Source organism: Thamnophis elegans, chromosome 5, assembly GCF_009769535.1.
Source record: "Thamnophis elegans isolate rThaEle1 chromosome 5, rThaEle1.pri, whole genome shotgun sequence".
Taxonomy (NCBI): Eukaryota; Metazoa; Chordata; class Lepidosauria; order Squamata; family Colubridae; genus Thamnophis; species Thamnophis elegans.
Window position 1 is genome coordinate 95,207,266 of NC_045545.1, and position 9,862 is coordinate 95,217,127.

At 45.8% G+C, this 9,862-nt stretch overlaps 1 protein-coding gene across 1 annotated transcript; it reads left to right on the forward strand.

Annotated features, from left to right (window-relative positions):
- Positions 1-442: 442 nt before the first annotated feature.
- Positions 443-7,820, forward strand: LOC116509253 (ammonium transporter Rh type A-like). The gene is made up of 2 exons (XM_032218338.1): positions 443-701; positions 6,308-7,820. Exon 2 carries the CDS (start codon positions 6,336-6,338, stop codon positions 7,767-7,769), a length of 1,434 nt encoding a protein of 477 aa, XP_032074229.1. The 5' UTR covers positions 443-701; positions 6,308-6,335; the 3' UTR covers positions 7,770-7,820.
- The last annotated feature ends 2,042 nt before the right edge of the window (positions 7,821-9,862 follow it).

The window sequence follows — 9,862 nt, forward strand, 5'->3', positions numbered from 1 at the left end:
TGAAATGGTATAGGGTTTCCCTGCCTAGGCAGGGGGTTGGACTAGAAGACCTCCAAGGTCCCTTCCAACTCTGCTATTGTATTGTAAAAGCCCAGAGAGGGCATAAAACCAGGGACTCTCAGCATCTCTCCCCCTTTTTTCTTCTTCACACAACATCTTCAAGGCATGTCATTCTGTCCACCATTAAAACCGTCTTTCCAAAAAAGCCACCATTGTTTCCAGGGTCTTTTTCCCCACTTGGAACTGAACCCAGAAAGATATTTTATCCAATACCATCTCATATGTTCCTTCAGGAGGGGAGGAACCAGAGAAGGAAGATAGTCACTGCGGGGATAAGTCACTGGGTCAAGTTCTCAGCCTTTGTGGGTTGTGTTGTGATAATCAATAAAAGTTACAATTTAACTCCAACCCAGGCTCAAGGATCTCCTTCTGGATGGCCACCTATAAAAGAAGCGGGGCCTGTTGAACAGTAGACTCCGTCTGAAATAAATCCCTTCCTGGCCTTAAAAAAGAAAGTATCCGATTAAGAATCCCACCTTCTGATTTCCTTCTCCTGCAACGGCACCCAAAACCACTCCAAAGGTTACAACACGACTAACGGGTGCAACACAACTGCATTGGCACCCAGGAATTGCGATTTGTGACCAGCTAAAAGGGTGCAAAGGCGAGGAATAGCTGAAATTTCGCTCAAGCCTGAAAAGGTAAGCATTTGTGTAAAGCAGGAGTTTACAAATCGTAAAGGGGTCAGCCGTGCTGGCTCAGGAATTCTGGGAGTTGAAGTCCACAAGTCATAGAGAGGTCAGCCGTGCTGGCTCAGGAATTCTGGGAGTTGAAGTCCACAAGTCATAGAGAGGTCAGCCGTGCTGGCTCAGGAATTCTGGGAGCTGAAGTCCACAAGTCATAGAGAGGCCAGCCGTGCTGGCTCAGGAATTCTGGGAGTTGAAGTCCAGAAGTCATAGAAAGGTCAGCTGTGCTGGCTCAGGAATTCTGGGAGTTGAAGTCCAGAAGTCATAGAAAGGTCAGCTGTGCTGGCTCAGGAATTCTGGGAGTTGAAGTCCACAAGTCATAGAGAGGCCAGCCGTGCTGGCTCAGGAATTCTGGGAGTTGAAGTCCACAAGTCATAGAGAGGCCAGCCGTGCTGGCTCAGGAATTCTGGGAGTTGAAGTCCACAAGTCATAGAGAGGCCAGCCGTGCTGGCTCAGGAATTCTGGGAGTTGAAGTCCACAAGTCATAGAGAGGCCAGCCGTGCTGGCTCAGGAATTCTGGGAGCTGAAGTCCACAAGTCATAGAGAGGCCAGCCGTGCTGGCTCAGGAATTCTGGGAGTTGAAGTCCACAACTCATAGAGAGGTCAGCCGTGCTGTCTCAGGAATTCTGGGAGATGAACTCCACAAGTCAGAGAGGTCAGCCGTGCTGGCTCAGGAATTCTGGGAGCTGAAGTCCACAAGTCATAGAGAGGCCAGCTGTGCTGGCTCAAAAATTCTGGGAGTTGAAGTCCACAACTCATAGAGAGGTCAGCCGTGCTGGCTCAGGAATTCTGGGAGTTGAAGTCCACAAGTCATAGAGAGGCCATCCGTGCTGGCTCAGGAATTCTGGGAGTTGAAGTCCACAAGTCATAGAGAGGCCAGCCATGCTGGCTCAGGAATTCTGGGAGCTGAAGTCCACAAGTGATAGAGAGGCCAGCCATGCTGGATCAGGAATTCTGGGAGTTGAAGTCCACAAGTCATAGAGAGGCCAGCCATGCTGGCTAAGGAATTCTGGGAGTTGAAGTCCACAAGTCATAGAGAGGTCAGCCGTGCTGGCTTAGGAATTCTGGGAGTTGAAGTCCACAACTCATAGAGAGGCCAGCCGTGCTGGCTCAGGAATTCTGGGAGCTGAAGTCCAAAAGTCATAGAGAAGCCAGCCGTGCTGGCTCAGGAATTCTGGGAGTTGAAGTCCACACCTTCTGGCTGAGGAATTCTGGGAGCTGAAGTCCACAAGTCATAAAGGAGTCAGCTGTGCTGGCTCAGGAATTCTAGGTCCACAAGTCATGAAAGGGGCTGTCGTTCTCCCCACCCTGGTGTAAAACATGCCTTACACGAGGTTGTGTAATACACGCTGTGGCTTTATTTGGGTGGGTCAAGACTCGGGATAGTTTTGATCCTTAAGATGCTCAGTTTTCCCTGAGTAAGATGGGCAGCCAATCAATTTTACAAATAAATTAATTAATCTAATGTGTTGTACAGGTAGCCTTCGACTTTCAGTGCCATTGTAACTTTGAACGGTTGCTGAATGAAAAAGTTGTAAGTTAAGGACTCTGTATTAGATGTTGCTAGGGGTTTCCGAACTTGGCTGAGGAATCCTGGGAATTGAAGTCCACAAGTCTTAAAGTTACCAAGTTTGGAGGCTCCTGGTTTAGGCTTAACTAACCTCCCCATCAGCTGGGCTGCCTGATGAGGCATAAAGGGTGAAAGCCCTAGAGGGGCCTTCCCTATATGGAGCCAATCTAGGAATACCATGATGATGAGGGAGAGGATGATGGAGAAGGAGGAGAAGGAGGAAGAAGAAGAGGAGGAGGGGGGAGGAGGAGGGGAAGAGGAGGAGAGGGGAGGAGGAAGAGGAGAAGGAGAAGAAGAGGAGGAGGAAGAGAGGGAGGAGGAGGAGGAAAAGAAGAGGAGGAGGAAGAGGGGGGAGGATAAGAAAAAGGAGAAAGATTACTATAGTTCACTTCCGTAGAGTCATACGAAGGGAAAGAATAACATGGAAAGAAAGAGACCTCTTAAGCATTTCCAAACTCCATCTATGGGGTCCTGACTGCATCACTGTGGTTTGGTTTACTTTAAAAAATAATAATAATAAAGCCCCAACGGGGGAAGCCACCGCCTCTGAGCCATCTTTGCAACATCTGGACTTCCAGGACTGATGCCTGCACTGGGCAGGGCAATCTTATTTGTCTCGCTGTCTCCAATATTTTTCCCCCCAGCTGTGGTTGTCAAACTCTACAACGCCAGCCATGAGAACAAAAAGAGTCCTTCTTTCTTTGCAAGAAAGAGACGGTCGGGGGGGGCGTTTGAAACCCATGGAGAGATAGTCTTTGACTTATGACTTAACACTGGTTGGTTAGCAATCATTTGAAGTTGGACCCAGCTGAAAGAAGGGACTTAGGATACTCAGATCTGAAGTTCCGAGAGTTAGGGTGGGGCACTCCCTTTATGGTCACATGACCGCACTTTAGAATAGAACAGAACGGAACGGAATGGAAAAGAAATAAGGAATAGAATAAAAATAGAAATAAGGAATAGAATAAGAATAGAAGGAATAGAATAGAATTAAGGGATAGAATAAGAATAGAATAAAATGGAATGGAAAAGAAATAAGGAATAGAATAGAAATAAGGAATAGAATAAAAATAGAAGGAATAGAATAGAATTAAGGAATAGAATAAGAATAGAATAGAATTAAGGAATAGAATAGAATGGAATAGAATAAAAATAGAAGGAATAGAATAGAATTAAGGAATAGAATAGAATAGAATAAAATGGAATGGAATGGAAAAGAAATAAGGAATAGAATAGAAATAAGGAATAGAATAAGAATAAAATAAAATTAAGGAATAGAATAGAATGGAATGGAATAGAAAAGAAATAAGGAATAGAATAAAAATAGAAGGAATAGAATAGAATTAAGGAATAGAATAAGAATAGAATAGAATAAAATGGAATGGAATGGAAAAGAAATAAGGAATAGAATAGAAATAAGGAATAGAATAAGAATAGAATTAAGGAATAGAATAGAATGGAATGGAATAGAATAGAAAAGAAATAAGTAGAATAGAAATAAGGAATAGAATAAAAATAGAAGGAATAGAATAGAATTAAGGAATAGACTAAGAATAGAATAAAATTAAGGAATAGAATAAGAATAGAATGGAATGGAATGGAATTCTTTATTGCCCAAGTGTGATGAGACACACAAGGAATTTGTCTTTGGTGCAGGTGCCATGTGGAAATACTGACTCCCATTTTCGTATCCTATTTGAAGATCCTAACTTCTTTATAAGAAAAACCCAGAAAGATTAGCTAACAATCTCCACAAATTGCCTATTTTTTTTTCTCTTTTAAGCAGTTCTTTATTTGATGACCTCTGGTTTAAAACAAAGCTGCAATCATTCAGAAATTGCAGTCATGAAATCTGTCCAAGGTCCACATTTATGGACCAATTCAGTGAGGAATGTTAAGGAGGATTGCATATTGTGACACTTCTGATCATTGGGCCAATAAGGCACCTCTGCAATTTTCTGAAGCTTGCGCAAAAAAAAATCAAGTTAAATCTCTTCATACAAGTGGATTCTATCCCTGGTTAATGTTTAACGTTAGAGATTATATGTCTCATAAAAGTGTCATAATATAAGCATTAAAGAGGATTCTGCACACCACAAATGATCTCTTTTTACTGTCTGCGATTGCCAGCCCTTGACAGGTGCACCAGTCACGAAACCGAGCCAAATAAGCGAATTCTATTTTATTGCAAACTATATAGCAATAGCACTTAAATTTATATGTCGCTTTACGGTGCTTTGACAGCCCTCTCTAAGTGGTTTACAGAGTCAGCATCTTGACCTCAACAATCTGGGTCCTCATTTGACCCACCTCGAAAGGAGGAAAGGCTGAGTCAAACATGAGCCGGGTGGGTTTGAACTCATGGCAGTGGGCAGAGTTAGCCTGCAATGCTGCATTCTAACAGGATGGATGGATGGATGGATGGATGGATGGATGGATGGATGGATGGAAGGAGGGAGGGAACAGGGATGGGTTCCAGCAGTCACTACCGCTGGTTCGCTTGTGGGTATTGTTCTGTCCCCCCTTCACAGCTTGTTAACAAATGGCAAGACGAATAAACTTAAAGGGAACTTTCTTTATCAGTTCTCAGTTCAAACTGGCTTCGAGCCCAAAAATAACAGACATACAGTCTCTTTCAAGCAGATAACAGAATACAAAACAACTCGTACAAGCAATGCACTTCTTCCAAAGTCTCCACGAATCAGGGTTACATGAAACACCAAAGCACTTATCCAAGTGTATCAAGCAATGTTGTACGAACCCAGGAACGCACGAAGGAACGTTGACTCCTGCAACTAGGGCGTGGCAGCATCCGTCCTTTTATCTCCAAACCTGCCCCTAACAAGCCCCAGCTGCACAATGAATCTTGTATCCCGAAAAGACTCACAGCAGACATCTGCTGAGTCACAACAGGTATGCCCCACGCGCACTTGATGCGCATTGTGCGTGCATGCGCAGAGCAATAAAAAATGTTCTGCACTTACACAGAAGCAAAAAAACAAGATGGCAGTTCCAGCTACCCAAGCTGCCAAACTACCGCTGTTTCGGCTGAACCGGGCCAAACCAGTAAGAACCCACCACTGGGAGGGAGGGAGGAAGGGCAATAGCAATAGCAGTTAGACTTATATACCACTTCACAGTGCTTTACAGCCCTCTCTAAACAGTTTACACAGCCTTTTGCCCCCAACTATCTGGGGTCCTCATTTTACCCACCTTGGAAGGATGGAAGGCTGAGTCAACTTTGAGCCTGGTGAGACTCAAACTGCCAAATTGCAGGCAGCCGGCAGGCAGCAGGAGTAGCCTGCAGTACTGCACTCTCACCACTGCGCCACCACGGCTCTTATATTAACAGAGTCTCACGGTTTTGACAGTACAATTCTCCCGCCATCAACTTTAACAGGCTGATAACATTGCTGGCTGGAGAATTCTGGGAGTTGAAGTCCACGCTTCTTAAAAGTTGTCAGGATTGAGAAACACTGAGTTTATGGGTATAAGGATAACCCTCAACTTGCAATCACAACTGGGACCCCAAATTTTGTTGCGAAGTGAGACATGTTTTATGTGAATTTTGTCTCATTTTACAATCTTTCTCGCCATGGTTGTTAAGCGAATCTGGCTTCCCCATCGACTTTGCTTGTCAGAAGGTCGCAATAGGTGATCACGTATCTCTGGGACACGGCAATAGTCATAAAGATGAGTCAGTTGCCAAGGGTCTGAATTCTGATCCGTGACCACGCGGATGCTCCGACAGTTGTAAGTGTGAAAAGCGGTAATGTACCTTCGGATGGTCACTAAATGAACTGTTGTAAGTCGAGGATTGCCTGTACTACTTATTTGACATCCCTTGGCTTTGTGAGGATGGGGTCTGGTCATTGTTTGCACGCCACCCGGCTGGAAAAATTCCAAAAGCCCACCACCAGTTGGGATACCGTTGGGACGGCCTTCTCAAAAGGGTTTCTATTATTTTAGTCTTCTCGTTGCTTCTTCACAGATTCGTCTTCGATTCGGCGTGGTGAAACATGTCCAGAGTCTTCTCCACCAGCCTCCGTTGCCGGTTGCCCATCCTGCTCTTTGCCTTCCAAGCGGCCCTCCTCTTCATCTTTCTGCTCTTTGCGACGTACGACCGACACACAGATGCTGCCAGCCAGCCAGCCGATGTTGACCCGGCTGTTAATCAGCTCTACGTCTTCTTCTCCCTCTTCCAAGACATCCAGTTGATGTTGTTGGTCGGCCTCGGGTTGCTGCTGGCGTTCATGAAAGGCTATGGTGTCAGCGCTGTGGCGTACAACTTCCTCCTGTCCAACTTCTGCATGCAGTGGGCGCTAATCGTGCAAGGGTTTGTCTACCACTACCACGAGGGGAAGATCCACCTAGGCCTCTACAACCTCCTGACTGCTGAGTTTGCCACCGTGACTGTCCTCATCTCCGCAGGCGCCATCTTGGGCCGAACGAGCCCCATCCAACTTCTCCTCATGGGCTTCTGTGAGGTGCCCCTCTACGTGGCTTCCGAGTGGCTCTTCTTAAGCTACTTCCGAGCGGTGGACATTGGCGGGAGTGTAACCGTCCATGTCTTCTCTTGCTATTTTGGCCTGGGGGCCTCCATAGCTTTGTACCGGTCGGGACTCCAGGCGAGACACCCCAAGGAAACTCCTTCTTACGTCTCTGATCTTCTATCCTTAGTGGGTGCTGTGTTCCTTTGGGTCTTCTGGCCCAGTTTCGTTTCTGTTCTCGTCCATCCGGGCGACGCCCAACACAGGGCGGTGCTACACACCTGGATGGCCCTCAGCGCTAGCGTCTTGACCACATTTGCTATCTCCAGCCTCTTGGAGAAGAAGGGCAAGGTCAGCATGGGCCACCTACAGAATGCCACCTTGGCTGGAGGCGTGGCCATTGGCACAGTAGCCGACATGGCCATTCATCCAGGCGGGGCATTTCTCCTGGGGATCATGTCCTCCGTGGTCTGCATCTTTGGCTTCAAATATGTGACTCCGTTCTTGGCCAGCAAGCTCCGTATTCAAGACCAGTGTGGGATCCATAACCTCCACGGACTTCCAGGCATCATGGGAGCCGTCGCTGGGATGGTGGCCATTTTGGTAGTCCCAGACGAGGCCTACGGTCACCAGCTTTACCACGTCTTCCCCGCGAGGAGCCCATTGTTACAAAATGCCACCGTGGAGACCACCTTCATTGGAGAAAGCTCAGGAAGGAGCGCTTCACAGCAGGTTCTTTTTCAAGCTGTAGGCCTGGGCGTCTCAGTCCTTGTGTCCCTCATCGGAGGGTACCTCACGGGGCTGCTTTTAAAACTCCCCTTCTTGGCCCAGCCCCCTGACCCATTCTGCTTTGATGATGAGCTTTATTTTCAAATCCAGAAGCCTCTGGAGACCTTGAGTATCCAGCCGGTGGAGGACCACGCAGATGGAGACCTTCAGATGCCATTGAAGAACAAAGTTTGATTGCCTTTTATTTATCCCCTGTAAAGCGGTAATAAAATTCCTCCATGGAGTATCCTCCACCACAAGCCTAGATTTCAAGGAGGGTCCTATCTCTGTGAAAATTCCGCTGATCAATATTGAGAAGATTTCAGATTTCAGATTTAGTTTATTTGTATGCCGCCCTTCTCCGGGAGGGACTCAGGGCGGCGAACAACTCAAAAGGGGAAAAGGGGACATAAAACACAATACACGTAATTAAAATACACAAGAATCACACAGGCATACAAGTCGAGAGGGGAGGGGAACTCATCAACCCCAGGCCTGGTATCTGCTAAAAAAAATGGGGGGGGGGAGTGCTTAGCTTTGAATCCGTGACAAAACCTCCCCTTACAAACAGGGGAAACTCTGCTATTTATATCTCACTGCGTCATGCAGGCAATTTTATTTTATTTATTTATTTGTCAACAAGTACAAGGAAAGAGGTATGAAAACGCATGGGAAAAATGGCACAAATAAATGGATATAAATAAGCAAAACATAGCCATAAACACATACAAAGACTAGTATTTTTTCGGAGTATAAGACGCACCTTTCCCCCCCTAAAAGAGGGTGAAAATTTGGGTGCGTCTTATACATTGAATGTAGTCCTATCCACCCACCGGCCGCAACCCTTTGGCCTCTGCCTCCCAGCAATTTACCTCTTTGCAGCCACTTCAATAAGCTATAGCAATCCCTGCAGCCTGAAACAGCTGATGATCGGGAGAAATTGAAAGTGAAACTTGCCGTTTGCTCCTCCCAGCAGATTTTTTTTTCTTGTGCTAATCAGGCTGTTTCCTGCAAGGAGGTAAATCAACAACTATAAATGCCTATAGAATGTTCAAATGATTAGACTTATTTTTTAAAGACTGCTTTGTTATTGTTCTAGACAACTTAACAAAATGAAGAAGCTTTTTAAAATAAATGCTTGATCTGAACAGGCCCCGTGCTGTTGTTTCTTCTTTTAAATAGCAGGAATAACTATACTTCCAGAAAGCACATCAATTTGAACAGCATCCGTACAAGTGTAGTCTGAAATGTAACACTACAAATAGTGTATATTGCCTGTACTGTTTGCTGTTTGTTGCAAGGAGGCAAATTGCTGGGAGGCAGAGGCAGATATATTTCCCCCTTGTTTTCCTCCCCAAAATCTAGGTGTGTCTTATACTTCAGAGCGTCTTATACTCCGATAAATACGGTACATATAAATGGGGACAGTAGGGCAGGGACGGTGGGCACACCGGTGCGCTTATGCACACACACACCCCGCCCTTAGGGACCTGTTAAGAAATATGTGAGGTTCACGGTGGACAGCTTAAGGTAAGAGGTTAGAGCAGGGGTCTCCAAACTTGGGAACTGTTAAGACTTGTGGACTTCAACTCCCAGAATTCCCCAGCCAATGTTGTTACAGGGGCTTCGGTCTCTCGAAATGAATACTCCTAGGTCTTTGACAAGAGTGTGGCTCATCCTTTAGATCGGTTCCACCCAGCTTGTGTCCTTCACTTATGACCGGTCACTTAGCAACTGTTCAAAGTTACAACAACCCCCTCCCACCCCACAAAAAAAAAGGACTTGTGACCCAGATTTAAAGTTCTGATGATGGCCACGCCCCTCCCAATTTTGTGCCCTAGGAAAATGGCCAACATTTATCACTCTTTGCAGTGCCTTACACTCATGTCACTTATTTCCAATGTTTTTGCACTTACTTTCCATTCCCAGCAATAAAAACACCCACCCCATAGCATGCAATGGATTTGCTTAATGGCCATGGTACTTGCTTTATGACCTTCATGTTCCTTTCACAACTGCAGCAAAAAAAACAGGTGGTAAAATTGGTGAGCCACGACTGCTTACTCCTGTTGTGTCGGTTCCACCACAAATCCGCGAAGCCCTTATCCGCGGAGACATAAGCGTGAAGACTAATTCGCGCCGTTCTAAGCGCTAAGGAAAAACGAGACTCTACCGCGATGACATAATCGTGGAGGGCAAATTCGCGCATTTCCAAGCACTTAGTACCCTAAACCTAACCCTAAACCTAACCCTAAACCTAACCCTAAACCTAAGCCTAACTCTAAACT